This window comes from Eimeria acervulina, genomic scaffold (genome assembly GCF_000499425.1).
Source record: "Eimeria acervulina Houghton genomic scaffold, Eah_scaff41, whole genome shotgun sequence".
Taxonomy (NCBI): Eukaryota; Apicomplexa; class Conoidasida; order Eucoccidiorida; family Eimeriidae; genus Eimeria; species Eimeria acervulina.
The window spans coordinates 35425-53380 of record NW_013549825.1 but is presented as its reverse complement, the minus strand read 5'-3'; the positions used below and the strand labels follow the sequence as shown (position 1 = coordinate 53380).

At 50.6% G+C, this 17956-nt stretch overlaps 3 protein-coding genes across 3 annotated transcripts in view; 1 reads left to right on the top strand and 2 right to left on the bottom strand.

Annotated features, from left to right (window-relative positions):
* The window catches only part of EAH_00008600 (hypothetical protein, conserved), a gene marked incomplete at both ends in the record, with an annotated part of 1037 nt that extends 487 nt beyond the window's left edge, over window positions 1-550 (top strand). Inside the window, one exon of the mRNA XM_013395546.1 lies at window positions 372-550. Coding sequence (XP_013251000.1) covers window positions 372-550 — 179 coding nt within the window. The remainder of the gene's footprint in view (window positions 1-371) is intronic.
* Window positions 551-2215: 1665 nt separating this feature from the next.
* On the bottom strand, window positions 2216-3804 carry EAH_00008590 (hypothetical protein, conserved; the record flags this gene model as incomplete). Its single annotated transcript, XM_013395545.1, has 6 exons — window positions 2216-2329; window positions 2539-2681; window positions 2800-2890; window positions 3131-3250; window positions 3406-3508; window positions 3659-3804. The coding sequence occupies 6 exons, from the start codon at window positions 3802-3804 to the stop codon at window positions 2216-2218; spliced, it is 717 nt and encodes a 238-aa protein (XP_013250999.1).
* Window positions 3805-7532: 3728 nt separating this feature from the next.
* Window positions 7533-16869, bottom strand: EAH_00008580 (ATP-dependent RNA helicase, putative; the record flags this gene model as incomplete). The annotated part of the gene is made up of 18 exons (XM_013395544.1): window positions 7533-7629; window positions 7787-7947; window positions 8152-8328; window positions 8531-9053; window positions 9205-9839; window positions 10104-10313; window positions 10419-10493; window positions 10717-10816; window positions 11061-11178; window positions 11350-11491; window positions 11713-11815; window positions 12114-12226; window positions 12406-12831; window positions 13040-13111; window positions 13387-13455; window positions 13764-13847; window positions 14020-14862; window positions 15043-16869. 18 exons carry the CDS (start codon window positions 16867-16869, stop codon window positions 7533-7535), a joined length of 5775 nt encoding a protein of 1924 aa, XP_013250998.1.
* Between the last annotated feature and the right edge of the window lie 1087 nt (window positions 16870-17956).

Here is a 17956-nt window from a genome sequence, read left to right as displayed (position 1 = left end):
ATATATATATATATATATATATATATATATAGCGCCAAAGCACAAGAAGCGTCCCTTGCAATCGCACAAAGGAGAGGCAGGACGGGGAGCGCAACTTATGGAGGTGCACTGAGAATGCTCCCTCTTTTGGCGGGACGGTGTGCGGCGCAGCAGCGACTCAAGGTGCTGGGCAACCATCCTTGGGGCAACTGGACTACAATGACTTTTTGGAAATCATGAAGATCAAAATGAACGAGAAACCAACTCGAGAGCAGCTGAGCAAAGGCGAGGAAAGCCTGGCCCTTGGTACAGAATATTTTCCTGGAAACTGCGAGGCATGCAAACACTCACTTAGAGCATTCCTTTCCATAGCGCGGTTGCAAATGCTGCAGGTTTCTTGGCGCTTGCAAATGGGAAGGATGTTATCACCTGGGACGACTTGAAAAAGGCCTCTGTCGACTTAGGGGAGAAGTTGTCAGACGAGGAGCTTCGAGAAATGCTTGCGCACGCTTGCCGTGGAAGGTCGTCGCAGGTGACAGAAGAAGATTTCTTCAGAATACTACGGAGCTAACGGCCAATAGACCTTGTATTTCATAAAAATGCACTCGCACATCCTGAATAGGGTTGCAGTAGAGACATCATCGTACTAGAGGTTCCCATAATAGCATAGCAAATCAGGTTGTACGGACGGGAAAGCATTAACAATCTCAGCAGAAAACCCACATTTACGGAAGTTCTACGACTAGTTCAGGAACTAGGCTGTATGCCTGAACAATGCTTGGGTTCGTAATAGTGATATCTTCTGCGAAACCGGAAACTTCGCATCTTGATAGTGGATAAGTCCACAAAAGTGAGACGTACTTCATCTCCAATCAAGTGGCATGGAACATTTCTTGTCGATACGCCGCATTTCCCTGGTATTGCAAACATACTTTGTGTAGTTGGGCTCCACGGAACTGGTGCCATCATGTCGGAGTGAAACTTTCCGACCCACTAAATGCGCGAGAGATTAGTTGCATTCGCTCTAACCTGAAAGTATGGCGGAGTAAGACAGACCGGCTGCAGGTGGTTGGTCGTGTGCTAAGTTGTTGAAGTAGCACCTTGCATGGTGTCAGCTACACCCATTTTCTGCAAGATATGCCACGTTTCTGGAATTAGAGAACACATTTCACAGGCTTGCACATGGTTAGGCTTTCCAAGGAGCAACGGGTAGAGCGAAAACTACTTCCAAAGATGATTACTGAGCGGCGCGCTTCCTCAGCAGCTGCAGATTAGTGGGGACACGCACAATGGGCATCCTGGGGAAACCAGAGGTAACGAACTAGTAGAGCTCGTGTAAGACTATCCCTATCCTTAATTTGAGTGAGGTAACTTTTGGTACGGTATGACCATGTTGCTGACGGGGCACTTCTAGGCATTCCCGGTGATTCGAGAAGCAAATGGCAACTGCATAACCCCTAGCGTCGAAAACGTTGAGCGGTTGCCAGCCCTTGCGGCATCGAAGCAATGCAGAGACTAATATCTAGTAACTGGATGCGCTCGTGGCTCTACAATACCTAGGGGAGTGTAGGTATTGTGGATTGAGCCAGCACCCGCCTAAACGGCCCTTTTCATAGTATTCATTGTACACACCTGCCACTAGCTAAGCAAATATTAGCTGAAGTAGATGGCAGCGTTTTTTTCCGAACTGGGGCTAAAGCGTGCCCCGCAACCCTGTTCACATATTCAACTACCTCTTGCTTATTCCTAAACTTGAAGACCCTCTATTCATGTACATCCGGCGCGCTCAGCACTTGTTATGCCCTTCAGTGCCTTTTACAATGTAGTCTACCCCTTCCCCCTCTTCTGGACTTCGGCTGACCATGCATGTGAAAAGGGAACATCCGTCTTGCCTTAGTGTGAGATGATGCTGCGTCAACAAAGGTTAAGCAACCTTACTTTACTGCTCCATTGGATATTTCACGATGGTTCATTGCGCTTATGCTTAGAGATGTCGGTAATATTTGAGGTTGTTCTGGACCGGTGGTGCTAACCACCTCTTGCCACTATCCATTAACCTAGGTGCCACGAACAGTGGCCGCTAAGCATTTTCGGCTAGAAAAGAAAATCGGCGTAGCTGAGGGTCCAAAATGAACATGAAAACTAGGCAGATGAGCAGCTGCATTTGTACAAAAAGACCTAGCAACGTTCAGCAAAGGGCCTCGAGGGCGCCAGTGCTGTGACAAAATGCATTCGATCAGCCTTGCCCCTGAATCCTTTCTTCTGGCAAATCAGGTGGATCCAATCCCTTAAGAAGCCTGTAACGGTAGTGGATACGTTTCTGTGCTTGTTCAAAGGCTGAATCTAGATCCTAAGCAGGAAGCACACCATAGCAACGAACATGCAAATCTTCACACCCTTGCTAAACAAATTTCAACTCAAATAGGAAGTGTTCGCGCGGTGAATATTCAATCCTAGATATCCATCCAGGAATAGCTAGTCCTGTATATTGGCCCGACAGGCAAACTTTATTTTCATTAATACTTTTCCAGTTGCAAAGCGGTTCCCAGGCCTGCTTACTTCTCCCGCCATCAAATCAAAGCCTCTGAATGCATTACGTAACTCATGAGGAAACCGGACGAGTACTTCGTCAAAGTGCTCAGCGGAGAGACGTGCCAAGGCTGTAAATGTTTTTGCTTTCACTGTTGCCGACCGCTTGGTACCTGGCAGACAGCAATAGACGACAGAACGAGGAGACATGCACATGCAGGCTGTGCGCCTTGAAGCAGTGATCAAAGAAGGCGCTTTTAGCAGTCACCACCCGAACCTACCAGACCTTACCTACTGTTAGAAGAGCCAGTTCTCCAAAGTAATCTCCACCAGACTTAGTCATGATGACGTTACCCTCAGCGGAAAGAACCTCTACGCTGCCCTGAACCAAACACAGGAGCGTGCCTAGCTTCCGCTCGCATTCTTCGCAATCCTAGGAGCATCGCGCCTTCATTTTAACGTAGGCACTTTTAAGCGCGACATGATGCTTGCCTTCACCTCAGCCACGGATCCTTACAGCTTCTCAAGCTCTTTTGCGCACCAGGAAAGTTTAAGCAATTAAACTACACGCAAGAAGAAACGATAACGAGAACATTCAGGGATGAAAAACCGAAGCACATACTTTTATGATAAAAAACATGCAGTCTCCTTGCTGGCCAGCGCGAATGATGTAGTCTCCTGGAGAATAAATCTTGTCTTCGAGTCTCATTACGACATGCTTGGTGAACTCTGGATCACAGTGCTGAAGAATCAGCATTCACACTGCAAAACTCCAATCCTTATTGAACTCAGAGGGCCCTGCCTATTCTTTGGCAAGCACGCTTTCCCGGGAAAGGAATATGGCACTCTATTGTAAGGTGTAAGGGGGCTTGCCTTAAAAAAGTTTGCCTTGCTGACAAGACCTTTGTAGAGATGCAGTTTAAGCTCTTCCAACAAAGGCTCATTTAAGGAACTCATGAGCTTCGTTAGAGCAAACGTGTCCCTGCTTGAATGAACATATCTGCGTAGACAACAGCGACGACGCCCATTTCCCGCTAGTTCATTCCATTGATGTTATCGCCTAGGGTAGTGTTACACTAGACCAGTGGCCAAGTGACAGTTCACATGGCCTGCATCTCATAAAGTTTATTTCCTAAAGGATCCTCCTTACCGGAAGTATTGGTCCACACGCTTTTGCATCTCTGCGGGGACACGTAAGATACGCATGGCTTCAGTAGAGAAAGCCATATCGTCGGAGTGTTGCCCCTCAAGAAGATTCAACCGTTGATAGAAAACCGTAATTTCACCAAATGCCATGGCCGAAATAAGGGTGCCGAAGGGGGCGACGATGCAATACTGAAGAAAGACCAGCAGCTCTTGGCGTGTGTAGCCATATTTCGTCGTAGTGCACAAGCATACGTTGGAAGGCTTGTTTTGTAATAAAGTGTGTAGGTAACATCAAAATGGTGAAACGCTCACCAACAAAAGCTCGTCAGGCGATAAAATATCGGATTTAGATACCTGGCCGTGGATAAAGTTGATTCCGTAGGCGTAGCTAAATATATACTCATCAACGGGAGCTGCACGAAGGAGATCATATTACTGTCCTGGCTTTGAGATGCTCATCAATACAAAACTACAAAGGAGGAAAATCTGCGTCATGGATTGCACACTCCTGGAGGGCATTGTGGCGACTAACGGTCAAGCAAGGCGATATGGCGCTCCCAGAGGTCTTGAGCTTCAATCACTATGAAAAAGACGCATCCCACAATATGGTTAACGGTGACGAGAATGAAGATAAGCCATATTACTTGGAACCAAGGCACACGGCGAATCCTGTCCGTGCAGGGGGGCCACCAAATAATGCGGTGCAAGCGGACGAATTTTGCCAACATCACAAATAGAAAGCTACTCTCACCTGAATCCACAGCACGCCAACCTTTCAAAATAGTACATGGTGAAGAAGCACCCAGATGAACTCTGCTTGTATAAGATGTACTCCCTTCATCGCCGGGATACAAAAAGTTTGCTGGAGGCTAGCTGTTGGTTTTGAGCAACCCGCAGGTGTTGTGATAGTTGCCATTGTGCAGGGAAGGGATAAAACATACGTTGTTTTGCTCCAAATAGCAATGGAGATATCAAGCATGACAATATATCGGAATAGAATGTGACGGAATGCAAATATATGCCGATTATGGTTTCCCTGTGTTGGATTTCCGTCCTGCGCTCCCGGTCGATAACGCTGATGTTCAACTCCAAACCGACGCCAACAAGGTAAATCAAGTCAAGAACCACGTCTAAATATAGCAATGGCCGTGAGAAGGGATATGCACGGCAAAATGCTACAAAAAACGACGAGAACCAAATAGTCCATAGCGTGATGAAACACATGGTTACCCCCTCAATCTTTGCAACCCAGGAGAGGTAAGACCAAACACCTTCGTCAACCGGTTGTTCCAATTGATAAATTCGTCTCATTTCCCTGGCTGTAGCGGGAGTCATACGTTCTCTGATATCAAAGGTTGGAATAGATGCAAGTACAGAATCTCGCGGGGCTGTGGAACGGCGTGAGCGCCTCCTGCCAACCTTCACATGCGACATGGCTCGATTCATTGTGTTCTGAATGCATTCCGGCATGCTTGAACACCACGATACTCCACTTCTGGACCTCGTATCCTCGCCAAAGTAATCAATTTGCACATGTTGAGATCCCGCCTTTCGCGGTGATCCCGGTGAGATAATACAACTCCTTCGAGGCTCTCTCTTGGTTTCGGAGACCCACCCCTGTTGCTCGCCACCATCGCCCACTCGCGAGGGATGCGAGCCCCAAGTTGCAAAGCCATTGTTGCTGTGGATGCTCAGGGCTTCAGTTGCTTCTCCAGCTACATTTCCCTCAAGTACTACTTGCTCATGAGATGAAGTTCTACTTCCGCATTCAGCACTCATGGATAAGGGGATGGTGCAGCCTCGACTCGACCTTCAGTAGAGTAATGGAAATTCTCTATAGTGGCATGGAGGGGGAAAATAGCAAGAGCTTTTGCGTTCCGTCGCTCCAAAAAAGCAAACCTGAAGCACCACCAAGTGATAATTTGTGATTTCGACCAGCATAGCCTGCAAATTGTGCGACGGCAGCTTGGTCCGTATCTAATTACTTGTCAGATAATTGTACGAGGACAGCGCCAGTTACATTTACGCAGATCGTAGCTTGGGGATTCGAAGTTGCGAGTACAAGAGCCAGGGCGAGTGCCGCGAGTGCCACGGTGTCGGAAGTACCGGAGGTTCCCACACTAATCTTCGAATGAGTCCTTGTTAGAGGTATGCAATGGATCCAGAATACAACGGGTTGGTTGCTTTACCACAATTGGATTGCTTCATGATCATTTGTTCCATGGAGAGTGACCATCATGGATTCTTTCTTGCGGCGAAATCTAGGAATACGCAAACTTTCATGCGCATCAAATTTCCGAAGAAGGGGCCTCTACTACATATGTTTACGAAGTGCTTATACGTCAAACTAGGCCCACCAACCATATTCCACACCGGAGGCCAACGCACTGCTGCAAGTAAACGTAACGCGGCAGCGGGACCGTAGCTCCTTGACTTGGAGCTAATCTTCTCCTTTCACTAATTTTCAGAGAACAGGTAAAAAGGCTTTTAATCTACTTTTACTAATTTTTAGAGAACAGGTGAAAACATTTTTAATGGTAGAGGGGAACCGCTCGATCTTCGGCTGAATGCATGTCACACAAGAAGTGACCTCAGAAGGTTTAGGGCTACGTCTGTGGTCTTACTCGTTCCGGCAGCATCGGAAACGTGCTTCCTTACCCTCACTTTTGAAGGCTCAAGTCACAGTCTACACTATGATACGAAAGAGTGCCCCTTCTCAGGACTGCCACGTAGACTGGTAGTTTTGGAGCCCATCAACCCGCTTTCAACTTTGGGTAACGTCATCGAGAAATTCGCTCAACAACTACCTCTTGTAAACATAGGAACGAATGCAGGACAAAATCTTGAATGCTGTTAGTGAACAGGTAAATGACTTCCTGGAGGCTCCTGTGGGAGTCCTAAATGAAAGTGAGAGATTGCCACGAGTCCAAAATGCAGTCGGTCATTGCGCAGCTGCCTGAAATAATGACAAAATGTATCATATGTAGAGATGCCCTAAAAAGTGAGAACCTTAAGAACTGTGTTTTACGCTCTCCGCTTGGACTTGCAACCTTTTCACAGGGACCGCTTTGAAGAACAGGAGATGAAATTCCTCTGAATCCTGCTAGTGTCTATCCTTTGAATGGATCATGCCGCCGTTCATTCGTCCTTGCACGTCTGTTCGGCTGGGTTCAGCGACGGTGCACCTTCGAATGCAAACCAGCGATACAATCATATCCTTACGCGAATCGGCCAAAAGCAAGCAAAATATGTATTACTAGTGGATAGTTGACAGTCAAATGCTCTGTCTTCTCACGCTGCACTACGCCACCGCTGCGATGGAGCAGGCAGCCCGCGGTGGCACAGTTCCAGCCATGTTTAGCAGCCTGAATGCTTTAATACCAATAAGCTTGACCAGCAGTTTGGAATGTGTATTTTTAGTGTTGCTTTTGGTCACGGTCGGCATCCGTACAAAGCTCCACCGCTCCGTCACCGTGTTCCAAGAGATTGATTCAGAGCACAAGCAGGTGCACCAGCAAGCGCTTTCTTCGTTGGCCTTTCGAGCCTGCTCAGATCTTGGCAATATGATGACCCCGTGTAAGCAAAGCTGTGAAACACGGTGTTTGCTGCTTCCGATGCTACTGCGAAGCGAAGGGCACTTCCTTTTTAAATACGAAAGGAGGCGCTATGTTCAGGCCGCATGAGTCGCTAGCGAGACGAGCTACTCAACTGCATAATTTTGTGCACATCGTCTACTGTGCAGGTTGCCTTCAGAACTTGTACTTCCCAGTTGCAACCTTAAAACGACTGTCTAGAGATAAATAAAGGAAAAATCAAGGTGATGGCCTGTCAACAAACCCGTGCTGTACGGTTATAAGGCCAGAGCACAAAGAGTATTTCTAGACAACGGAATAGCGCCCCACCGCTTGACGCTGGCTGCTCGTCAGATTCAGTGACTTCAGCGCGATGGATTCCACCAGCTCGTACACTGCATGCCTGTACCACAGCCGCATGACAGCCGCCGCACCCTGAGATAGGTGGCTCTTCAACATGCAAAAATAATGAAAATTATTCGGATACACTATACACGCTACAACACTACGACGGGTTGCAGGGCGCAGCGCCGGACACACGAAAAAAGTCTGAAACCTACCTGGCTCTCTGAACTTGAATCGGTGTCGGGGCAATGATTTCTACGTGTAAAAACTTCACGCCCGGTGCTAGCTGCGTGCGGTGTTTAAGCGCCGGTTCCACGTGCTGGCCTTTTACATACAACACAGCTCCCGTTTCTTCCATGATGCGTGACATCAGTTCCTGCGACGCAAGCAAAAGATGGTGGAACCCTAAATCTCTCTACTGGATTTTCAGACGTTAGTCACAAATCACCGGAAGGCACTATTGCACCGCAATGAATGATTATCTTGCCATCAAAGGCTTTAACTGGAGAGAGACACCTGCTGATCTCAGATTGCGCATTTTCGTATAAGAAACACAGCCCTTTAAAGCAGCGTGACTAACCTTCTGGGTAATTTTGTACCGGGCCACCTGCGGGTAGTCGTTAATTTCGAGCTCATCAACGAAATTGCCTGTCTCAGGACAGACGAATCCCTTTTCAGAAAGTCCAGGCACCTTGCCAAGAGTCGGGTTCGAAGGCGCCGAGACGCTACTGATGGCTGCCGCTAGCTCGGCCGAATCCTGCGCCCGCAACACATGGTCACTTAAAGGGCAGCGCGGCTTACGAGAACAGAATTTACCCAAAAATAAGACTCAACATGATAAATGCACAACCACTGGGCAGTACTAATTAACTGGAGAAGTACAAAAGCTCCCTGCAGTGCAATGCACAGGCAATGCAGTAGGCTACAACGGCAGATCCTCCTCTTATGGCGATGCGCACAGAGAACGCCTTTATCTTGTCAAGAGCTGCTTGGAGTTGACCAGAGCTTGCTGTGGTGCCTTGCTTGAGAATAGCTAAGGCTTCCGCCGCCGCATCCATAAAAGGGTCCTTCTCTTTTGGCAGCGCTTGGCCTGTGACGGAACTAGCCAACGCCAGCTGCATGCCCGGCGCTGCTTTTTGTTGAACTTTGGGGCGAGGTGATAAGTGCTTCTTGTACGCTTCACGCAACTTGTCCTTGTATTGCCCTCGGTCTGCCTCTGGAAGACCTTTCAGTGCCTGCTGGAGCATGAAGTCCACCTGCAACCACAGTCGCGCGGCGCCGGGAAAAACGAGAGCTGCCGATATCCATGCAAGAACGTCTAAAAGTAGATGCGGCCGCCTGGGCCGCTCTAGCACTACTGGAACGCTGCCACTTCTGGATTCCGGGATGGCAAGCAACGACAAGCACACCCACAACACCTCCCCCAAATGGGAACAGCACAAAACACTGGTTGCAGTAATTTCCATATGGATGGAGAATTTCCTAAGCAACACCCCGAAAACGTCCGCCCAACATCGCCAAGTGGTCACAAAACTAGAAAACACTCCCATGCTTTTGCCGCATCCTGTTGTTTGCATGTACAAGCATTTTAAGTATGCAAAATGGGACAGCATCTTATGTTAATGTGGTATACGCTACCTGCTGGTCCTCCGTCAGTTTTGTCTTTTCACTCCCAGGTGGTGGTAGACCTGGTGGTGGAGCCGGAGGAGTGGATGGTGGTCGTTTCGCAAGCTCAGCGTCCTGCAACTTCAGTATTTTTGCTATAAGCTTGACGCGCGCCACACCTTCTGTGGAACTCGTCGGCTGTGTGACGGTGTCACCTCCAGCCAGTTGATGCTTTGCCAGTAAAGCCGCCTTTGCAGCAGCAGCCTCCACTGCTGATTGCAGCGATCCCGACGTCGCTGAGGCGCTGCCACCTTTTGCTGCCGCGGCAGCTGCAGCTGCTGCCATCGCTGCATCCATTGGAGACATGGTGTTGGTAAGCGCCAGCTGGGAGTTATTAGGAGTTGGGGGCAAAAAGTCATCTCGCTGGAGCAGCAATTCAACCTCCTCAACTTCATCAAAGTCATTGGCCCCAGACAGTTCTTTCTTGGCTTGCTGCATCTGCTGCTGTTGGCGACTTTTCTCCGTAATGGAAAATGTAAATCCCTTCCCTCCAAAGCCGCCCCTCTTCGTCTTTTGCGCCAATCCCATGTTGCACTGAACGCGGAACTCCGAACTGAGCGCCGCCAGAGCCGGAGGGACAGTTTGACCAGACTGAATCAATGCCTGCAAAAGTCAAAAAGAAATCAAAAGTAATTGGCATGGAGGAACGCAATGGGAAACCTACCCAGCGCGCTTGGTTTTCACCAAAACATATATATCAGTACAAGGCACGGCACGCGGAAGCGCAATCATGGTTGCATGGCGCTCGTATGCGCAAAGTGTTTCAAACAAGAAGAAGTGAAACACTTCATGGTTGTGGCTACGAGCAATGTACAGATAATTGGTGCTGTTGGGTAGCTGCCGATTGAGGATAGAACACATTCGCACCCCTTCAAGCTCTTCTGCTTTGTCTGCCTCTTGAGGGGTAATGAACGTGTATGAAACCCCAATATTTCCCGCCCTCCCTGTCCTGCCGATGCGGTGGACATAATCTTCAATGTGCGAAGGACAGCAAAAGTTGATAACGAGGACGACCGACGGAACGTCGAGCCCACGCGCTGCTACACTCGTTGCAATCAAGAGCGTCTTCGTGCCATCCTACAGGCAAAAGAGCGACACGAAAGCGATGCGCGGGTGCGACTTCGTGGGCCGTCCAATGGCATCGGGCTGGCAACTCCGACCTACGGCCAAATAGCCACTTACTTTAAACTCTTGAATCGTAAACTCGCGGTCCGTCTGGTCTTGGCCCCCATGAAGCACAAGCGCCTGATAGCCGTACTATATACCCAAAACAAGAGCACACGGCAAAAAGCGATGCCTCAACTTGGACAACCCGATTGCACCCATTCTCAAAAATGAGACAGTGGAATAAAAACTGCTACTGCTGAGTCCTCAGCCAATGCACGAAACATAACATGGACACAGTGGAGCAATAACGTCCGACCACGCAACTCGACAAATTGTGCATAAACTGGACAGGGTCCGAACCGTAGGAGCTTACCTTCAAAAGCTCAGCAAACAGCTCATCGGCTTCTATCTGCTTGTTTACGAAGATAATGATTGAACCATAGTCTTGCCAATCCCCTAAGAGTTGCAGTAATCTATAGAGAACCACAGGCACGAGCCCACACAAACCCACATGCCTAACTGGATTTGCCAACACTAGAACGAGGTAAAACAACCTGGTAAAAATGTCTCCAAGGACAAAGCCAAGTGAAAACCTTCCTAGGAATGAAACTTCCCCCCCAAACGTCTGCAAACTGAAACAGTAGAAGTTACGCTGTAGGCAACCCAACACCCCAGATGCGCCTCGCGAGGTTCCTCAATTCATTGGCAATACGCTACCTGTAGAACTTGCGTTCTTCGTCCATCACTTCCACGTACTGCTGCACCTTTGCAGCTGTTCGGCCCTTCTCACCAACGACAACTTCAATCGGCTTGTAAAGGATACGCCGAGCCAGAGCTGCGACAGCAATATGAATGAACAAAAGCACCAAGTGAGGAGGTTCGCTAGGGACTCTGCACTGTCACAATGCAGAATAATGAAGACTAGATAACCGGATCTCCTGAACTGCCGTGCTTCCTAATCATTCCTGCAATTGCACTCCCATGAGTAAGTGCTCGCCAACCGTACATTCAATGTGGGAAGGGAAAGTTGCAGAGAAGAGACAAGTCTGTCTATCAAGGCGAGTGCTCCTCAGGATGGAAGAGATCTGCGGCTCGAATCCGTAATCAAACATCCGGTCGGCCTCGTCAAGCACTACGAAGGTCACGCGCTGCACGACAAAAGCATTTTCCAAGCATCAGAATACGGAGGCTTCAATAGCATACACTCCCTATCGGCGAGATAAGTTTGTGGAGACAGTTTTGCAGAAGGTAGATACCTACAACAAGGGCAACATGGTGCGAAAAACGATGAAGCGTATCCGGCCTGCATGCACTTGTCAAACTCAGCAAGCCCCGTGCAATCCTTGCTTTCAACGAGTACCCGGCATACCTTAAGGCTTGTGAATTTGCAGGAGTTGAGAGTCAGAACATCAATTAGCCTCCCTGGCGTTCCTACTACGACATCTACCCCTCGCCGTACTTGCCCCAGTTGGCTGCACAACCCCACGAAACGTGAAAAATTGTGTGAAAAACAGTCACAACAGATGTTTACTTAGTTGTCAAGCGACGCCATGAACACACCCATGCACTCATGCAAACGACGCCCACACTTCCATGATGGCAACCAACCCACGCCTAATATCCTTAGCAACACGCAAGCTTGTGAAGAACTGCCGGTAGGGAAAACTTGCTGCACTTGCGCCTCGAACGGTTTGTCTGAGAAGGTACAAAGCCGACTAAACTAGTACTGGACATGAGGGCCTACACAACTGTCTTCGTGCGCCTGCTCACCCCCCGATGCCCGCCCCTCCATAGAGGGAAGCAACGTTCAAGTCCACCAGCTTGCATAAACGAGAAACCTCTTTTGATATTTGAAGCGACAACTCCCGAGTTGGGGCAATGACCTGCAACATGCCGAAAACGGCACAAAATTCCCACAGAACAGCTGCACCACAGCCGCGACACACTGGCCACACTGAAGGGCTTCGAAGTAACCAGACATACTTTCAAATGGGTAGCACAGCGCTGGAACCAGCACACAGTTCGTAATAAGAGTACATGGGGGGAAAAGGGGGTCTCCTACCAGGCCAATCATTCCCTCCTTGAAATTTCCATAAATCAACATCCTTTCACCCTTTTCGTTCTTCCGGTATCTGTCCTTATCTTCATTATCTCCAGCTTGTTGCTTCCCACTCCGTTTTTCCTTGGGTTCTGAAGCATTATCCGCGCTGGGGGCCGCGGCGTCAGCTTGTCCTTCCGCTGCACCTTGCTGCTGGCGGTTTTCTTCCTGTTGCTGCAAACTCAGCAGCTTCTCCTCCTTCTGCTTAGCGAGGTACTCCTTATATTGCCTTTTAACGCTCAATACGTGACGCACAAGAGGCAACGTGTAGGCCAAGGTCTTGCCACTGCCTGTCTCGGCCACAGCGATGAGGTCTCGCCCACACATCAAGATGGGAATGCACTGGCTTTGAACCGGAAATGGCTTTTCAAACCCACGCAGTTCTAGATGCTGCAAAGAGTCCGCAGAAAGCAACAAAGTAAAGCGGCATTATATTAACGTCAGCGCTGTTGTGTGCCTATGCATGACTCCTGCCAAGGTCTACAGCGCCACCTCCCCCAGTGCCTCCACTTCAGCCTTCGTTAGGCACTGACTCTGACAGGACAGCATTGTACTAAAACTTTACTGAAGCCAAAACGAAGATGGGGCAAAGGCGTACTCTAAGGATCTTTTCTGGTAAACCACATTGGTGGAAGGAACTGACAGGACGAGGACACTGCTTCCCACGAACCTGAGAAACAACGGAAACACAAACGAGACAAAATAATGTAAAGGGTAAAAAGTGAGGAGGACGAGGAATATCCGTCACTCCTGCACACTGCAATTATCTGTGCAGTCTTGAGCGGGCTGTCTCTGAAGTTCAAATTCCATCCATGGTGCTGTCTGTGCTGACAAAGTCAGACACTATTCCTCTTTAAAATGAAGATATATGTGCCCCTATCCGTTCCAGCCGAAGGCATATTTGCCAGCAATCTAAGCTCCTCGAGAAAATAGTTAGTTGCGTACTTTGATGTTTCCGTTCGTCTTTCGGATCGCTTCCACTTCGTGGTCCTTCAAGTCTGTGAGCTCCTTCACCTGAACCACAGATCCAACAGAAACAATTCGACGATGGAGCTTGCACGCTGTCACTGCAAATTCTACTGCAGCGAGTCGTCCCGCTGCTCAATCAAAAGGAAGCAGAGCCCTACACAAGCCAACGGCAAGCGCGCGGAAAGCATGAGGAGGCAGACGAAAGCCGAGTTTAAAACCCATGTAAGGCAATACGGATAACCTTGAGACGGCAGGGAGTGCAGTCAGGCACCCAACGACCTTTACATGAGCCATGCAGTAGCAGAACTATCGGCCAACGACTGCAAAATACCACGCATCAGCAAGCCGCTGACCTGCACATATAGGTTCTTCTTAATTGGAGGAAACTTGCATGAGGCATGGTCAACAAGGGGCAGTTCCTTTTTAAGTCCAACGCGCTGCATGCGTCACAGCAGCACAACACTCTGCAGCCTCTCCCATCTCCATGGAACTGAACCTCTACCCCACTACATTCAATTCGTGCACGTCTGAAAGAGTTCCACGTCTACTCAACCCCATTATCTTTTAAAGCCTCTCGTCACTACCCATAGTCGAGGCCCTGGAATTCACCTTCACTAAGTCGAAGTAAGACAGGTTCGCGAGCTGCTCCTTGGCTTGTTGTTCGTTGTCGTCATCTTTCTTCCCCTGTCCTGAAGCAGCACCTTCTCCTGTCCCTGCAGCGGCTTCGGCTGCCTGTGCAGCTTCTTCCTCCTCTTCCTCGTGATCCGAGTAGAGAAGCACTTCTTCCTCTTCAACTTCGTCTTCATTTGAAGCCTTTCCCTTACCTTCGCCAGAGCCACCGTCCCCTGGACCAGATTGCCCTTTGAGGCGGCCTTTTCGCAGGGTCTCCAGGAATAGCTCGTGATATTTCGCTTCCTCGGGGTCAACCTCATCCGCTGTCGTTGTTGCCGCTGCTGCTCGTGACTCTCCACCTTCACTCTTGACGCCGTCAAGCCCAGCTGGGCTCGTCGAGGAAGCCGCAATAGCAGCGGCAGGAGCTGGAACCGCAGCCGCTACTGGCCCGGCTGCAGCTGCTTCAGCAGCTGTCGGGGCAGGAACATCTGCTGCTCCTGCTTCTGGCTCGCATTTGACTCGGGGAACATCCGACACTGGAGGAGAGGCAGCAGCAGCAGAATCGTCGAGCGTTCCCTCCGTTGCACCTTCAACTTTGGTGGCGACAGCAGATTCTGCAGGCACAGGTGCTGCAGCTGCAGCAGAAGCATCTGCTGCAGCAACTGCAGGAGCTGCTGGTTTTGCCACCGCGCCTGGCGGAAGGTACTCAGCTTCAACCTCCTGCCACCTGCTGATCTCCTCCAACGAAATGCTTTGGGGCCGCGGTGGATCTGTGCTGCGGCTGGAGATACACCCCAGGGCTTCCACTTCACCTGCTCCCTCAGCCTTGGCTGCACTCAGCTGTCACAGCAGCACCGGCAGACAGGCAACAGCACAAACAAGGTGGAGAGGATAATAAGCTCAGAGTAACAGTAAACGGCCAATCATGCAAAGAAGTGACACGACTCAAGAACGACAGATACACGAGAAATTGCAACATTCTGCAACAAGAACGCAGCAGCAGCAACAAAAAATACTCACCTCGTCCTTCGCCTCCGTCTCGAGAGCAGACATAAAGGCATCCAACAAATCTGCATCTCCCTTGGCTTCTGGGCCAGCCTCAGATGTCTTGTTCTGCAGCTGCTTCAGCAGCAACGCTTGCTGGTGCTTCTTCAGACGGTTGCGAGACATTGGCTTTGGGGGTTTCATCGTCCCCTTGCCCCCATCAGACGCAGCAGGAGGACTCGTTGACGCCTTGTCGGAATTTGCTGCTTCTGCTGCAGCAGGAGACGCGCCTGCATGCTGATCCTGCACCTGCGCTGCTTCTTTGGCGCCCTCCGACGCCTGCTGCTGCGGCTCTTTTTCTACCGCAGCACAGACAGTAGCAGCACACGCGGAAGCGAGATTGGCAGCTGCGAGTGCAGCAGAAGCAACGGCTTGCGCAGTAGCAACAGCAGCAGCAGCTGCTGCTGCGGACGTGGACGTGGCAGTTACCCCAGCACTGGAAGCGCTAGGTGTTGCTGCTTTGTTGCTGCTGGAGCCTCCGACGGAGAACTTCACGTTCGGGGTAGGGGGAAGCCAATCTTTGAATGCGTTACTGCTGCTACTGCTGCCTGCTGCTGGCGGTGTTGTGGTACTCTCCTTCTCAGAAGTATTTTCACTCAACGCGACCTTTTCCGGCAGTTGCTTCTGCCTCTTGAGGGCTCTGAACCGCTCTAGGCGGCTTGTCTTATCACTGCTGCTGTTCTTGCTGCCCCCTGCGGCAGCAGCTTCTTGCTTTCCATCAACAGTCTCGCTCACCTTTGGTGCAGCAGCAACTGCACCATTATCGTCCTTCAGGCTACTGCTGTTGCTCTGCGATGGTGAAAGGCTGCGTTTTACAGGCACCACCCCGTTTAAGGCCTCAGAAGAAGCAGATTCCCGTCTTCCCGCGTGCTTCTGTTGTTGCTGCTGCTGTGGCTGCTTAGGAGACAATTCGTCCTTAGGGCGTTCCCTGCGGGCTACTTCAGCATCCTCTTGGCGGTCAGCGGCAGGGGAGTCCCTGCGTCGCGAATCCTCTTTCTCGCTGCGCCGGCTGCTGCTGCTGCTGGAGCTGCTGCTGCTTCTGGAACTACTGCTGCTGCTGCTGCTCGTGGTGCTGCGCGGAGGGCTATGGCGCGTTTTGCTGCTGTCGGTTTTCCGGCCGTCGGTGCGGGAAGAAGGCCGACTTCTCTCCTCTTCCCGGTGCCTGTTGCTGCTGACGTCCTCACGATGTCTGCTGCTGCTGACGTCCTCACGATGTCTGCTGCTGCTGACGTCCTCACGATGTCTGCTGCTACTGACGTCCTCACGATGTCTGCTGCTGCTGAAGTCCTCACGATGCCTGCTGCTGCTTCTGCTGCGCTGCTTCGCACTACTGGGCGCCCGTCCTTCTGAATTTCTGTCTCTCGAGCGCGACCGGTTGCTGCTGCTGATTCGGCGGCTGTCTTCTCTTGTTTCCCTTGCCCTTTCCGAAACACGGGCACTGTTTTTCACTCCACTGCGGCCACTGGCACTACTACTACTACTACTGCTGCTGCTGCTACTGCTGCTGCTGCCGTCGCCGTCGCCCCATCCGCGCATGCGGCCAACTGGTTTTCGACTGGAGTGAGACCGGTCTCGAAGCTCTCTTCCCTCGTCCGACTCTCTACCTGTGCATCTGCTTCTGTCTGCATCTTTGGGGTGGCTGCTCCCACTGGAGCGGTGGCTGTCTCTGCTTTCTTTGCGGGGGGCTTCACTGTGTCCCGCCTCTCTGGCGTTTCTGTTTTCGGGGCTTCTGCTGCTGTGTCGGTGCCGCGTTGCGGACTGGCTGTGCCGGCTGGAGGCGCGGCTGACGTCAGAGGACGGCATTTTGTGCTGCCGCCGTCCTTGTGAAAGGACTGAGGGCCAAGGGTGTAAGGGGTACGCACAAACGGCACTTCCGGGTGTATGGACTCAGCAAGCCGGGACCCGCATGAAGGGGAACCTTCGGATCCACAAACTCTGCTCTATTCAAGAGCCAGCAACGCAGAGGACGCCCCCTCCTATCGCATGTTGTGTGCAGCGCGCGAGGATGCTGGCGGGTTGCAATAGAGAACGGGGCCCCCCAAGTCCCCCCTGTAGAGCCGCAGCCTCCGGGAGAGGCCCTGAAATAGGCAGGAAATAGGAGCCAGAAGGCAATGAAATCAGAAAGTCGGGAACTACGAAACGAACTGCCAGGGCGCCATGTTCCCTGTCTGTACTGTCCTAAGATGGTGGCTCTCTCCACTCCGGGCTATCGCCTTCTCTTCTTTCCAAACAAGTCCGAGTCCATTCTGCTCATGCTTAATCATTAAAACAAAGGAGATTAAGGGATCCAATGAGGACAATGGCTGCAGCGCGAGTGTACAAACTACACATGGCATGCAAGTTCGGGGCGCAGCGGCAGGCTTCGATGCAACATGCCTGCATAACAGCACCCACTAGTGGATATTTCAAACTCTACACTTCTTCTGTTGTATTTTTGTATTCTGAAGATAAAGATAACTGATCATGTGGTGCATTAAGCACGAGCTTCTGTTTCGTTTCGGCGCACGCAAGGCAGGGAGGGATTACCTGCGCTCAGCAGCTGTAAGCGAGTTACCATTGCTCTTGTCATAACTCTTCTAAAGTACATCTCTTAATTTAAACGATTTTCTGGTTTCGCAGCAGGGTATTCATAGTTTGCCTTCCCCTGCTTTGAGCATTACTAGCCTTCAGACCCCTTCTCTAGAACCCCGCCGGGAGCGAGAGTCCTCGATCTAAGCCGAGGGCCATCGTGAGCTGCAATACTCAGAATACTGCAAATAATAATTAACAAAGTGCAGCTTTAACTTCCCCCTCTCAGTCTCCAGGTGTCCTGGGCAAAGAGGCACAAGGCCTATATGTCGTATGGTGCGGAGAGGGGGGGCAGATGGTGGTTCTTCTGTCTGAGGCTCCG